Source organism: Xiphias gladius, chromosome 8 (assembly GCF_016859285.1).
Source record: "Xiphias gladius isolate SHS-SW01 ecotype Sanya breed wild chromosome 8, ASM1685928v1, whole genome shotgun sequence".
Taxonomy (NCBI): domain Eukaryota; kingdom Metazoa; phylum Chordata; class Actinopteri; order Istiophoriformes; family Xiphiidae; genus Xiphias; species Xiphias gladius.
The window spans coordinates 16,787,123-16,802,713 of NC_053407.1; the positions used below are offsets into that span (position 1 = coordinate 16,787,123).

General features: G+C 41.8%; 1 protein-coding gene across 1 annotated transcript; it reads left to right on the plus strand.

Moving 5' to 3' along the window:
• The first annotated feature begins 760 nt into the window (after positions 1 to 760).
• Positions 761 to 14,170, plus strand: rgma (repulsive guidance molecule BMP co-receptor a). The gene is made up of 4 exons (XM_040133564.1): positions 761 to 1,209; positions 5,853 to 5,968; positions 7,884 to 8,401; positions 10,958 to 14,170. Exons 1-4 carry the CDS (start codon positions 1,196 to 1,198, stop codon positions 11,660 to 11,662), a joined length of 1,353 nt encoding a protein of 450 aa, XP_039989498.1. The 5' UTR covers positions 761 to 1,195; the 3' UTR covers positions 11,663 to 14,170.
• The last annotated feature ends 1,421 nt before the right edge of the window (positions 14,171 to 15,591 follow it).

The following is a 15,591-nucleotide window of genomic DNA, read 5'->3' on the forward strand; positions in this document are numbered from 1 at the left end:
AGTGGAGGCTTGAAAAGCTAGGGAGGAAGGGGGTGGTGGTATTTTCCTGCATGCAGTCTGATCCTAAAACACAGGTGCAGCCTCCATGCCTTTGAGCACACCCCACCCCCCTCCTCCCTGCTGCAAAGTGTTTGTCCATCTGATCCTCCATTAAATCCTGATTATTATGGATTTGTCTTTTTCCAACCTGTGATTTACAAAGATGAGGGACTGCTAAGGGTTTTCTTGGGAGGGTGTAGGTCTGACAATGGGGGTATTAGTTGGCAATTAATGTCAGAAATTAATATAGTAATATGCACGTGGATCATTTAAAATCTTATTTCTGTTGTCAAATGTGCAGAAGCAAAAGTCAGTATCCTGAAATAAGGCAGAAAATGAGGCACATATCCTCAGTACCTATCAAGACAATGACATTTGATTCAGGTTTAAGCATTGCTGGGGTTTCAGTCCTGCTTTTCTAAAAAAATAAGCGTGGAATGGTCAGTTTTGGCTTGTTTTTCAGTGCAACTGCGACCCACTCTGACTCCTATTCTCTAACTAGTACAAATGATGGGGGCTCACAGCTGAGATCTGGGGCTCCCAGCGGCGACACGCAGAGCCGATCATTGTCTCTCTCACACTTTCTCACTAGCCATTTCACAACATCTAGACAGCGGATCGAGCCGTACGCAGCAGCAGCAGCAACAGCCGCAGCAGCAGCTTTGCCCTCAGGGCCCCCCCCCCCTCCTTCTCGCTCCCCGACGTCGACCATAACTAACAATTTGGATTCAGCGTGCGGATTAGGGCAATTACTGGAGTTAATCTATCATAATGTCTGCTTTCCGATCGACTTGTAGTCAAATGAGTTAAGTTAGGGGCTGAGGAGGTCTGAGTCCGCCGGGTGCGAGAAGTGGCTGTTTAAATGAATCCCAACTAGAAGAAAGCAAGAAAAAAAAAAAAAAAAAAAAAAAGACTTTCATTTCACAGCAGAGCAGGACCTGGGGAAGCTGATCGGTGGACATCATGTACAGATTGGCAGATTTCACACTCAGAAAGCCACTGAGTGCCTTTGATTTCGGATTACTGTGACACACAGGACGTGTTTTCAAGGGGGAGATTTTTTTTTTTAATTTTTTTTTTTTAAGGAGTCCGCTTCCTCTCGCTCCTGTTCGCTGTCCTCCGGGTTCCAGCGGGACTCCAGAGTCGCGGAGAGCCCATGCAGTCGCCAAGGTCGGTTTGTTTTATTTGTTGGAGACTTGTTTTAGAATTTTAACCAACATCATCGGCGTTTATTTCACCCAGGGGTCTTGTCAGTTTTTGCTTTGCCTGCTGGGTCGCCAAACTATATCTGAATGTCCTAGAAAAAAATGCCCTTTTATCAACCATCTGTACAGTCACAGGAGCTGGATTTCTGCATTGTTGGGAACTTGATCTATTTGCCGGTGTCACACAACAAACTGGGGGGAAACTGAATTTGGTAAACGGAGTTGATTATAAAACTGCATTCACTTGACTCTTCCCGTTAAATGTTAAAGTATAGAGAGTCAACATCATGCAGCACTGTTTCACTTTCAATGTTGTTCACATTTATGACAATCTATCCCAGACCAAAAATACCGCTGAGGCTACTTTGATCCGACACAGAATAAAGGAGGATCTCCCTCTGAGCAGGGCAACGGGACAGACGCGCCCGCTGGCTGCAGAACTTCACCTTTCAAAGCCTAATTGCGTGACAGCTGTAATTAGACCAATAACCGAGCCGTCCATAAGGCTCGTAGGTAATGAGAGGTTTGGTTGTCCTCCTAATGCCATGTGCGTTTGTGTCATGACTCGAGGTTTCGCATCGCAGCTCGTAACAAGCGCCATCTGTTGGCAAGGACACTCAGTCCGCCGTGACTCCCGAGACGGATGCACCGGGAAACGTGGGCTGGTGCATCACAGTTTCGCACGGCGCGAAAGAGGCGTAGCGGCTCACCAGTACATTACTTACATTAAGCCACATCAACATGTCAGAATTTCGTATGCTGTAATCCTTTTGACAACAGGTTTGACAGGTGACGGCAGGGGTTTAAAGCAGCACACCATCTGAACGCGATTGGATCATACCGACTTGATTTATGGACACGTTTTATTGTTATATTGTGTCACCTTTACCTGTTGCAGCCTGTGGAGCACGCGGTCTGCCTGATGTCCCTATATTTCGTTTCTAGGCAAAGATTTTCTCATTCACAAATGGTTTGTCGTTTCAGTACATGGCCATGTAAAATCCAATGGGTAAAACTCATAGAAGCAATCAAAGAATTTGATTGATTTGATACATCAGCCACTAATACCGTTGTCCAAAAGCCAAAATACAGGCCACAGCGAAGGCCGAATGAGAAAAGGCTGTTGAAGAGAAGAGGTCCTGTAACCTAATTTGGATTTGAAGTGTACTGTATATGACAGTATTGTAGAATAAGGGCTGCAGCTGATTATTTTCACTGATGATTATTGAAGTCTATAAAATGCTAGAAAATAGTAAAAAAAAAAAAAAAAAAAAAGGGTCTCTGAGAAAAAACATGAATCCATGCATTGGAGAAGCTGGAACCAGACAGTGTTTGGCATTTTTGCTTCCTAAATGATGATTTTGATAAATTATTGATAAATGACTGAACTGATGAAATTGATTATCAAAATAGCTGCGGAAGAATTCTATATTGATCGACTACTTATTTAAACACTAATTAGGATAATTAGATATTCCTGATGAGAATAAATAGGGTTGTCCTGAATAAAAAAAATGGATGGTGGACTAAAATAATTCATTGTCTACTGATAAATGTAAGAAATCTGTCAAATAATTAGTTTCTCCAGTTTTATTGTCATTTTGCGGATGAATGCAGTCATGCCAAAGTAACTCTAAATATCTAGTGCTTATCAAAGACCAAAGCTTAGTTGTGACTATTACGATACTAGAGATGGTATTTTCATTTAAATATTCTTAAATATTTAAATAATCATTAGCTTATTCCTCATAAACATACCATAAAAATGACTAATGGACTAAAACTTTCTTAGTTGACCAAATACTTAACAACCAATCAGTCGAGTCATTGTCCGAATGGGGGCCATCCGTGTAAAAAGACGTACATATTAACATCTTGAGAGTTTATGTAAAAACATTTTGTACCTTTGTCTGCAAATTCAGTCCAACAGGGGGAATACATTTGGTCTATAAGCTATCTGCAACATCTATTTTTCAGATCTGACGTACAGAAACACCAATTCGGAGGTTTTTCTACCAACAGTCGACTAATGCTTGAATCAGTCGCAATTAGGGAATATTTACACCAAAGCCTTTATTGTGCTATTACAAAATTTTAATTCCTGACTTTGCTTCTACAACCACACTTTCACTGCTGAAAGCCAAAAATGTTCCACCGGGCAGCTTATACCTTTCAGCTGCGGTCATTCATTTCATATATGGGTGCCAGGTATATTGGAGCTGGAAATCAGTCTGCACAGGGCCACCCTTGTTGAAAACATGCATAGGCTCAGGCCTCATTGTACACGAACATATCCATCATCCGGAGGGACAGCAATCACAAAGACATTCACCGCCTTGTGGAAAACTACTGTACAGCCAGTCACAACCTGAGTATGCAGCCATCTGTCTGGTAGTATTTTGGTTTAAATTTCAGTAAAAGACACGAGTAATGTGCCGTTTGTACAACTGAAAGGCAGTTGAATGAGGGGGTCAATGCCTTTTGGGGGGTGGGGGTGGGGATGGGGGGTGAGGGTGGCTGGGTGGGGTCACTCTCCGCTTTTCTGAGTAGTGGTGGAAATGTATTCAAATCAGCAACATGCAAAAATTGAGTCAATCGATTTGGGGTGGTTTAAACTACAGCAGGGCATTATATTTTATTATTTTTCTGGGATTTTTTGTCATTTGACAACGTGAGGATGAGTTTACATCTTATAATTACAGACATACTAAACATATTGGTACTTAAATGCTTATTCTGATATTCTTTACCCTTAAATTCTTTAAATTTGGTGGGTTTTTTTAAACAGCATGTAAACCATCATGTAGCAGGACAACATTTACAGAAAATATAAATGAAAACTTAAATGAATTAATACTTTATATTGCGAGTTTTTGCTCGGTGTCTAGTCAAACATTTTGCAGGGAGGTGGGGTTGAGCTGGGGGAATATGGACTCATGACTGTCAGTATTTCTAAAATTATTGCTGTGGCCCAGTTTCTGTCTGAAATGTAGGTCACAAAAGTGTTTGTCTCGACAAACAGGAAAGTGAGATTGGATTAGCCTACCTTTAAAATCATACTTACAAAGCCTATATGTATAAATGGCCGTTCTTTACTTTCCATATGTGATATTCAGTTTGATGTTGACAGGTTATATTTTGGAAGTTAAATTCCATTAAAACCTTTTAAAATCCAGTTCCCTCCATTTATTTCCCCCTCACCTGGCTGACAGTATGCTGACAGCATCATACATAGCGCTGAAACTATTAGTCAATATTCACTTTGTCAGCCAACAGTAAGATTAATTTGACTTTTAATGATAATTGTTGCTCGTTTCAATCACTTGTCAAGCATAAGTGGCAACTGTTTGCTAGTTTCACCATGTTAAAAGTGCGGATTTGAAGCTCTCTGTCACGTTCTATAGTAAACTATCATATCTTTGGGTCTTGGGCTGTTAGCCGGCTAGTACAAGCAATCTGAACACATCACCTCGGACTCTGGGAAACTGTGATGGGCATTTTTCCACTATTTTCTGACATCTTACAGACAAAACGATTAATTGCAAAAATAACTGGCAGATTAATAGATGTTGAAAGTAATCGTTAGTTAGCCCTCATCATGTATAGACTATATTGCATCAGCTTGTCTTCATTGAGGCTATTTACGCTGGGTGAAATACTCAAACCCAAGACTCCCATGTTTTTGTGGCTGCGCAATACTATCGAATGGGAATATTCTTGATGATCATTTTGTATAGTTTATCCAACTTTCTAACCGACATATTTGGTATGTTTGGAAACTTTGGGACCCACATTAGAACATAAAATAAAACTGGATTCGATCAATGTTTGGCTGCACAGCACAAGTTTGACCTAGCAGTGGGTCTGTGAGGTTGGGGAGGTTATCTTGGCTTGTAGCCAACATTTTAGGTTCATGTAAACGTGCCACAGTGGGTTCAAACATGCTAGTGAGAAGTAATATGCAGAAGAAAAGTTGGTAAATGACGGTTTTCTGAGAAGAGAAGTGATGTGTGTTTTTTCCCTCCTTTTTCCTCGGCATTAATCCCCTCACAAGCTCTGTGGAGGGGAGGACATTGTTTTCCTTTTCAGGTTGTCCCTCCACAGAGGGGGTTTTTGTTGTCATCTTGGGAGCGAATCAAGCCTTTTCTTATATGGCGCTGTGGACAGCCGCTTTGTGGGTCGTGAAGACTCGTTCGGCGTGTAAGTCTGCACACTAAGATGTAATGTGAAACTTGGAGAGGGGGGTTTAAGGGCAGAACAGGCGGCCGTGATTGGTTCAGTGCGTCCGCTAGCCCTCAGAGGCTGCACCTTCTCGACACTCCCTGAAAGGAAGATAGGTTGCCAGGCTGCCTTCAGCCGTTTGTCCCGCACTGAGCGTTAGCTAGCTAACTCGGCTGCAGCCGTTGAGTTAACTCTCACACCGAAGAGGGCAAAATAAAAAACAAAAAAAAAACAAACAAACAAAAAAAACAACTGCTTCTTACCTGGTAGTAATGAGAGGACGGGACGGACTTCTTTTAGGGACTTTTTTTTTTAGTTTTCTCAACCAGGACAACCAGGCGGCTCTAACTCTGCTCCTCTGTCCTCTCCTTAATTCGGTTTGACCAGGGAGAGGAGTGAAGTGCGACCCCGAGCTGGATGGATGGTTATGGGGAAAAGAGGAAGACCCTCGGCGCTTGAAGTGTGCAGAGTCCTCGCCGTGTTTCTCTCACTCTTCCCCTCCGGTAAGAAACGACTCGTTACTCTGTAGGATAAATCAGCGGCCAACAGGCATCCTCTGCGTCGATACGGTTCACATGCTACAGGCTGAACTTTGTAAATCACAACGAGGTCTCCCCAGAAGTTCCTGGCGTTGACTGACTACTAGTTAGCTGCTTTTTCACTTCGAGCAGCAAAGTTGCCAGTTCCGTTCACTATTTATAAGCCGAAATATTATAGTGATATATTAATTGAACTACGGTTACTTAGTACATCTAAAATGATGAAGTGTTTAACTAAAGTCCTTAAATTGTTATAAATATAGCTAAATATGTATAATTCTCTGTAGTAATTGTTTGGAATCCCACCAAACTCCACTTGAAAAATGATTCGATTGAAGTAGATGACAGAAAATTAGGGCGAAGTGGCTTACTTGAAGATGTGTGGAAAAGGTTGAAGGTTTGGAAAATGTGACAGCAGGCTTGAAAGTGAGCAAGCAGAGATGTGATTTAATTTCGGTAGTTTTAGTCCATGTTTTATTTTTATTTCATCGCAGAAAGACAAAAACACCCCGAGAGGTCTTCTTGGAGCTGCTGCGGCTCTCAAACCTTGTTTTGTTTGGGGGGATGGGGCATGCCTCAGTATTTCACGTTAGCTTCATGAAAGTAACTGTTTTGTTCCAACCTTTAGTGTGGTCAAGCGAGGAATTACAATTTTTTTTATGCTAAAATGTAAAGAAACGTATATTTGTAGAGATTGGGGTGGGTTTTTTTTTTCTTTTTTTTAATTTGCCCGTTGAACTGTTTTTAAAGCCCACCACAGCCGCTATTTTTGAGGGGGAAAAAAAAAAAAAGCTCCTACGAAAAAACAAAAGAATATTCCCAATAACACAGCGGGTCACTTTTTGCAGTGAAGACACCCCGTCCACTCACCTTGCACATTCGCCAAACCCCTTATCGGTTTCCCTCTAAGGCCACTTACAGTCAAACAACAACGCGATAATGCACTGATAGTTGAGATCAAGATTAGTTTACTGCCACCTATCAAATGGGTGGGAAACGGAGAGGCGGTGTGGGGGTTGGAGAGAGCGGCGGTGAAGCTTTGAGGAGCGATATTGTTTAAAGTGTGACTTCAAAGTGTTGATATGCCCCCCCCCCCCCGTCCTCCAGAGGGACTGGGAGAAACTTCTCACAGCCCATTCAGATAAAAGCTCTATTAGTCGAAGGTAATACTAGTCAAACACAGTGTTGCAACAGGGCATCCTGAGAAATATTTGAAGAACATTTGTGTAAAGAGTTGGCCGGATGTGGCATTAAAGCTGGAGACAACAATCTGCAGTCAAGCAGCGTATGAAAAGGTAAGGGTGTTGATTAGGATCCCAAATGGTATTTTTACAGAAACCAAAAGCCACTGGGTGTGAAAGGGCAGTACACCTCTCTGCAATAAACAGAGAGGCCACCTTATATCCAGGTTGACCTGAGGGAGGCTTAAACCTGCTTACTTACTACTAGAAGACATTATTACATGGGGTTAAATGTATACATTTTTATAAAAAAAATAGACAAGGGTTCTTTTCCTCTCAAATCCTTTTTTTTTCTTCTTTTTTTTCCTTTTTTTTATAAGCATTGGAGTGTTTTGACCAGTTTTGACGAAATGCCAACTAGATAATAGACAGAACAACGTATGCGGCAAAAGATAACAATTACTGCTTTGTCACTAATACAATGTGTATGATTTAATGTATAGTATGCAGGAAAAGTAAGAAGAGATTTGGCATTGGAGCCTTTAAGAGAAACAACAATGGCTGTGTGGGCATTAGACGTTGATTACTTAGAAAAGTTCTTGATTAAATTGTATTTATAGCTTTATCTGTGGACTTGTATCATGTGAGCCCCTGGATTGCTTCTGTGGTTCATACGGTATCTTGTTCCACCCTGACAGTGAGTCTGCAGTGCAAGATCCTCAAGTGTAACTCGGAATTTTGGGCCTCCACCTCAAATTCTGGAACGGAGGAGGAGCTTTGCACGGCGCTGCGAGCGTACAACAGTTGCGTACGCCGGACTGCACGCACCTGCCGGGGCGACTTGGCGTACCACTCCGCCCAGCATGGCATAGAGGATCTAATGAGCCAACACAACTGCTCCAAGGAGGGGCCGACATCCCAACCACGTGCCCGGACCCCACTTCCTCCGCCAACCCCTCCACACCCGTCCGACAGACAGGTACACTCTGATAGCCCGGAATTGTGCAACTATGAGCGCAGTCTTCCACGCAACACGTCGCCGCCCAACTACACCCACTGTGGCTTCTTCGGAGACCCGCACCTCCGAACCTTTGGAGACGACTTCCAGACGTGTAAGGTGGAAGGAGCCTGGCCACTTATCCACAACAAATACCTGTCTGTCCAGGTGACCAACACTCCTGTGGTGCAGGGGTCTTTGGCCACCGCCACAACCAAGGTGGGGATCTTTTCTGATCACCCAGTATGCATGTTTGTGTGTAAATCTATTGATTGTATTGTCAATCAGCTAGGGTTCTCCATTGATCAAATAGTTGTTTTTGTTTTTTCTGAAAACAACATTATTCAAATTTCCAGAAGTCACAGAAAAGCAGCAAATCTCGAAATTTGAGAAGCCAGAACTCTATTATTTTGGGCATTTTTGCTGAGACAAGTACTTAAAGGATTATGAAAAAAGTTGCAGAGGAATTTTTCTGTTGATCCACTGATCGATTAATAGATCACTCTTTTCAGCTCTACAATCAAAAGGAAAATTATTCCGCAACAATTGCGATGATCAGTTAAAGTTGTTTATGAGGCAAAAATGCCACACATTAGCTGGTTCTAGCTTCTCAAAAGTTGTATCACTGCGTATCGAATATGTAGGGTATTTGGAGTGTTGTACGGACACAAAAAAAGAAATCGGAAGACTTGTGCTCAGTGAAATTGATAAAAATCTGCATTTTTGAAGTTTTCTAGGTTAAAAGATTAAAAAATAATAGACTAATTAATCAATAATATGCCCAAGCTGTACTGATTTACATTACTTGTTAGTGATTTAAATTATCACAATGTTTTTTGTTGGTTTTAGCTCCTTGAATGTCAGCGCTACAGCAGAATATCAAGCTGTTCATATTTTTGTATGCGCGAGTCTCTTCTTTCAAGTGGTGATACTGTGAGAGCTGCTGTGGGGCTGGTTTTCCGTCAGTCTGTGGACTCTGGTTAGTGTTTGGATGAGTTCCCTAATGACAGATGAAAAAGCTCAGCCCAGCACAATTGCTCAGATCTTGATAAGCTTTATAAATGATATGTTAGTGTTATAACAGCAGTGCTGCGATAAATGTTAACATGAGGCTCCATTTTCACTTTTCACTTTGGACAGTTCAGGCTGATGGTTGGCCTACTTAGAGTATATCCATACTGAGTACAGTAAAATGTTGTCTGCACATTACTGTAGGTATTTTCTTTACAACATAAGATAGTTAGCTTTATCAGCAGTGTATACCTCATTATTTTTGTTTTGTTTAACAGTATATTGGTTAGCATGGATGGCTGCCCCTAAAAAGGCTTTCAGTAGGACTTTAGGGCAAAAAGAAATAGGAGTATTTGTACTTGGCAAATTCACTTAGAGTTGGTTCGGTTTTGGCATCGTTTTTGACAGCAATGATTGTGGACCTCAGTCACAATGCAGAGTATCGTAACTGAAGTATTTAGACTGAGGTATAAGAGGACATTGTCCTTAATCACTTTCGTAGAAAGTATAATTTTCTGTAATCAAGGTTTCTTAATGACACTCTATTAAGCATTCATGTTTTTGTTTTGTTTTTTTTAGATTTTAAACTAATGACATTTTTATATTGCTGTTCTTGGAAGCAAATGAGACATTTTTTTTTTTTTTTAAGATCTTGATTCTGGACAAAGGGAAAACAAGGCAGCAGCCAGTGCCACCTGTGCAAACAAGGCCCTTCTGGTAAAGGATCTGCGTTTGCTGAGCTCTGTGTTGGTACATTGCTCATGCTACAACAAATAAAACTGTCTGGTTATTTCCATCTTCATTCTGATGGAGGGATAATAGAGGCATTTTTCCCTCGTTTGTTTTCATTAAAAGCTTAAGAAATTAACCTGGAAAAAAAACAGAAGTCGATGTAGGTAGGAAATGTTAGCTGAGGGTAAAGGGAATTGAGACAGAAGTGGTGCAACAGATGAACAGTCAAGCTAAGAAAGTATTCTGTAGACTCCCCCCATCCTCTGTCCCAAGTGAGCAGACTTCAGAGTCCTAAGGCTGTCCTGGTATTGCTGCTCTGACAATGGCTCATTGGTGTCCTGATGAAACCAAGCTTGCAGAGTCCTGACCAGTCTCACTTAATTAGCTACAGAGTGTATCGCTCCGTCCTGGCCCGACGCCACTCCCTGGAGCATAGTTCTGGGGTTCACAGGCAGGTTTTTCAGTGCTATGAATGGATCGTCTTTGTGTCTGCAAACTGAGGCCTGATTTTTACATGGCCCAGACTCGTGTTTTTTGAGGGCGTTTACCTTGGCCTCCCCCATGTTGAGCCGACGCTGAAATGTGACACTTAAGTGGGGTAGATGGCACATATTGCACAAACTTGTTCTTAATGTAAAAGTGTAAGCACTGTACTCTTTAAATTTCATGTTAACATTTACTGCGGATTAGTAGGATTCTGTGTGTGAGCAGAAAACATTGCTTCCAAGAAACCACTTACACCAAAACTGACAAATCCACTCATGTGCAATATCAATGTATAGTACATATCAATATTTCCTATTTGCAGTAATCTGACTTCAGCCATTGTGTCTGTTTACTCATTTATTTTACTTATTTTGTTAATAGATTCTGTTAACTTACATTTTGTTTTACCGATGCTCTTGCTATTGCCCTTTTCTACACAGCAGCTAATGACTGCATTTGTGCCTTTCTGAGAAGCTTTCAGTCAGAGTGAGATTATCATGTTTGCAAAATTTAAACGACATTTCTGTTGTGTCTTTTATCCTGCAGTTGACCATCATCTTTAAGAATTTCCAGGAATGTGTGGACCAAAAGATGTACCACGCAGAGACAGATGAACTGCCGGCTGCATTCGCAGATGGCTCCAAGAACGGAGGGGATTGGCACAGAGCGAACACCCTGCGCGTGGTGGAGAAGGTTCCTGGGCAGCATGTGGAGATTCAGGCCAAGTACATTGGAACAACCATAGTGGTCCGGCAGGTGGGCCGCTACCTGACCTTTGCAGTGCGGATGCCGGAGGAAGTTGTGAACTCCGTGGAGGAAGGCGATAACCAGGACTTGTACCTGTGTCTTCACGGCTGTCCTGCCAACCAGCGCATCGACTTCAGGAACTTCAGGGCTCGAACAGCAGAGGCCCACGGCACAGGCAGGACCAGGAGCGGCACCGGGGCACATGGCTTTACCTACCAATCTGCAGAGGCCAAATGCAAAGAGCGACTCCCAGTGGAGGATGTGTATTTTCACTCCTGCGTATTTGACCTCCTCTCCTCGGGGGACATTAACTTCACCATGGCAGCCTATTACGCCTTTGAGGATGTAAAAATGCTCCACTCAAACAGCAACAGATACCACATCTTTGAAAAGGGTGCTTTTATGAATAATGCAGCACAGAGGGGCAAAGATTTACTCTCTCTCTTCCTCATCAACCTCCTCGCTGTCTTATTGTGGATTGAGTGTTGCACAGTTCATCTATAGTCCCTTTACAACAACATCCTCATGGCGCATCTGTCAGTGAGTGCTAGAGTACCATCGCTGTGGTCTGCATGGGCTCCTCTCTTCTGCTCTGATTCTGTTAGGTGACCCGGAGCTTGCCAATAGGGTCATCCCAGCCCTAAGTCTCATTTTAGTTGTATTGTCATGTCTTGACTTCAGTCTAATGACAAGGGGATTCCACCTATCATCACATGTGTTTAGCTGGTTCATAGGACTGGTCTTTGAAGAGAGCAGCGGTGAGAGAGCCCAGCTACCCCAGAGCTCAGGATATCCACCTGGGATTAAATCCCACATTCTCACCAGGCCTGCATGCCTATGGGAAGCCGGACGAGATGATCTTTTGCAGAAAGAGGAGTTTGCTGATCCTCCCTCCCCTGATCCCCTCATTGCTGCCAAGCCAGTGAAGTTCTCTGTGGCTCATGTGGCAAAGCAAGAGGACCTGACAGGGGCTTTTGTTAACCTAAGGCCAGAAGCAGCTCTATGTTTGATTAGTTTCCAGCTTTGGAAAAGCCTGAGCCTTGTGGAGGAAGCACTCAGCCAAAAGGATGTCAGAGCAGCGTCTCCAGTTGTCTGCTTCGGAGATTAGTGGTTCATATTGTTAGGTTATATGTGCTTGCGTGTGTGTGTTTGTACGCGTCTGTGTGTGAGTACGTTAGTAGAATATGTGTGCAGAACTCAGCGTCTGTGGTTAATTTTGTGTGTTTGTGGGTGCAGGCGTTACCAGAAATGAGAAATCCGTCCCAAGTCTTTCTGTTGCACCCAAAGATTCAGAAATAGACAAGAAGAGATGCTCCACAGTCTCTTCAGATGGACTGTGTCCGCCAAGTAGCAAATCCCAGGAGGGAACTGATAAAAATAATCTCCTTTGATCTGTACATCATTTCCAGTGTCGTACAGCCTTTCCCTCCATTGTTTGAGCTGACATGTTGATCAGACAGTGTTCGTATTTTAAGTCTGTTATGTGAATGTAGCTAAAATGACAGCAGAAGAACAAACTTAGTTAAGGGCACTTAGAGCGTTTACACGTGTAGATCAACCAATCAAACTATGACACCTCTTTGAGGGCGTTTGGTGAATTTAACTCTCCATTTCCAGTAACAGTGGTGTAGATGCTGTACTATCTGTAACGACGTCACCTCTCGTCGGTTTAGCATTTTATAGACTACCACTGTGCTGACCTGACCGTGGCTTATTGAGTAAATGATAAGCATATGTCTGTAGACGTGTTTTCATGGCTTAAGTCATTGCCAAAGAACAAGCCCTTGTGCCAACATTTCCTCAACAACTGAATTTTCATCTTTCAGTCTTAAACAATTCACATTAGTGGGATTCTTTCTTGTATATAACTTGTGTTTGTGGGTCGATTTTGCAGTACGCATTAAAATTCCAGTAACACACTGTAAAAGCAGCATTTGTCTCTCTTTTTCTTTTCTTTTTTTTTTTAGCAGTCTCACCATTTTGCTTTTCTTGTGTTTCATGATAACACTCCTCATTACGAGGTTTCCTTTTGAACTTTGGCTCTCAGTTGCAGTATCTGCTAAAGTGTAAGTCATCCCTGTAGATACTGTTACTACTTGGGCACAGTTTGACAGTCATTTATCCTTTACACTGAAGTATTTGGCAGGCCTTACTACTGCTATTTGGAGTATGTATTGGTGGAGTTTGACAGCAACAAAAGAGAAAAAAAAATCATACAAAGAAATGATTGTAATGTTGAATCTTGTGTTAATAGATGTAATTTGTATTGTGAGTTTTACAGTATATGGTTCTACATGTGTAATGTGAGATTGTACATATGTTTTGTGAGTTGTTGAGTTTGAATTTGTATATTACCAGTTGTGTTTTGAATTTATCACTCCAGTTTTTGTACATCAGATGCTTTGGTGAATGTGAACCTTTTTTTATTTGAAAAGGGATTTTTTGCAAAAACATGAACGACACAGAACAAAGTATCCAAAAACAGCACACACACTTAGTCTTTGTAGATATGTTGGTTGTCATCACTTTTTGCATACTTGGGCGTAGATGAAGTAAAACACCCTGAATGCAGCCCACCTTCTCTAGGAAAGGGAATGTAGAAAGTGTTCTGGGGCGTTCATGTTTTTGAGTTTAAAGCACTTTATGTTTTCTCTTTCATTTAGCTCTTTTTTTTGTTTGAAATTCTGTGTTAGATTTGTAATGGTTAAAAAGAATTAAAAAAAACATAGCTGAATGGGAAATGCCAGAAAGATCAAACTGTGTTTGTATGTAAAGCAAATGTGGTGCCACACGCCAGCTGTTTATAATGTAAATTATTTATTGAATAAAAGAAAATGTCTTGTTAATGAGGTGCCCTCCTGTCTCATTTGCTGCTGTTGTGAGCATTTTTTGAAAAATTATCATGTGTTTTGTCTCGCCATAAGTCGCTGGTGTTTGACTGCCCCCTGCTGTAGAGTTGTTGAGATGGATGTGAGCAGTTGTCAAAACTTCTAATAAACGGTCTTGAATGGTCTTAGACTTTGACTAATGAGGCAAAAACTTCATAGTAAAAAGTAAAACACGCGCTATGTAAAAAGAAGTTGAAAGCAACTTTTAAGTTCAAAATTAAAACTGTATATACCCTTGGGACATGTATATTATGCCTGTATTGGGATCACAATGATTTCTGCAGCTGTTTTTTTTTTTTTTTTTTTTTTTTCCTTTCAAAGAAAATTGCACTATTTCGCAAAAATAATTTCACAAATTTGTTTTTTTTTTTTTAACAAAATAATTGTGCGTCTTCTGAAAATAAAATGTAAAATAATGGTCAAGAATCTTCATGTAGCACAGCTATAATTTGGTTTGCATGTCCCCTTTCACCTTAACCAGCTGTTTTTGGTAGTTATCAGAAAGCCTCTGGCTTTGACATCATGATTGTCTTGCATGGACTCGTCCTTTCAGGTCAGTCGGCATACACACGGGGCTGAGGTCAGGACTTTGGGAAGGCCATTTCAAAAGCTCATTTTTAGGTTGGATAAGAAATCCCAAACCCACTTTTGACGTGCGTTTCGGGTCATTGCCCCGTTATAACATCCGATCGTGTCAAGGATTAAACTTTCTAGCCGCTGGTTTGAAGTTGTCCTGAAGAATTCTGAGTAATCCTCCTCCAACAGTGGTCCATCCACTCTCAGTTCTGTACCAGTGGCAAACGTACAGTAAGTGTGCTTCTTAAGTGCATGCTTTAGTGACCCCTAAGTGTTGGAAAATCAGACTACAATCACAATCAGTCTACCCGAAATTAGCAGAGCTCCACCGGTGTCCTGTAATCGCAGCTTCATTCACACTCTGTCGTGATTAAGACATTGCATCCAAGATTATATACTGAATATGCTTCGGTATATTGTAGAATTCGAGAGGAAAGTTTATAAGACATCTCTCTCACATTTATGTTGACATAATCAATATAATCAATATGTGGTCATAAAGGGATGCATATGGTCAGCAAAAAAATTCAGATAGGCTGTGGCATTCAAACGATGATTGACTGGTATTAAGGGGGCCGAAAGTGTGCCAATAAAACATTTCCAACAACATTACACCACCACCAGCAGCCTGGACTGTCGACTCAAGATTTCTGATCATGGCTGACAGAAGTGGAACCTGATGAGGTCTTCTGCCGTCGTAGCCCATCCACCTCAAGGCTCGATGTGTGAAGAGTGGTCATCTGAGTTACCGTGGCCCGTCTGTCAGCTCCAACCAGTCTGGCCACCCTCCTCTGACCCCTCTCATCAACAAGGCGTTTCCGTCCGAGGAATCTCTAGAGTCAGTTGCGCGTGAAAATCCCAGGAGATCAGCAGCTTCAGAAATACTCAAACCCGCCTGTCTGACACCAGTGCTCATGCCTCGGCAAAAAGTCACTGAGATCACATTTTTTCCCCATTCTGAGGTTTGAT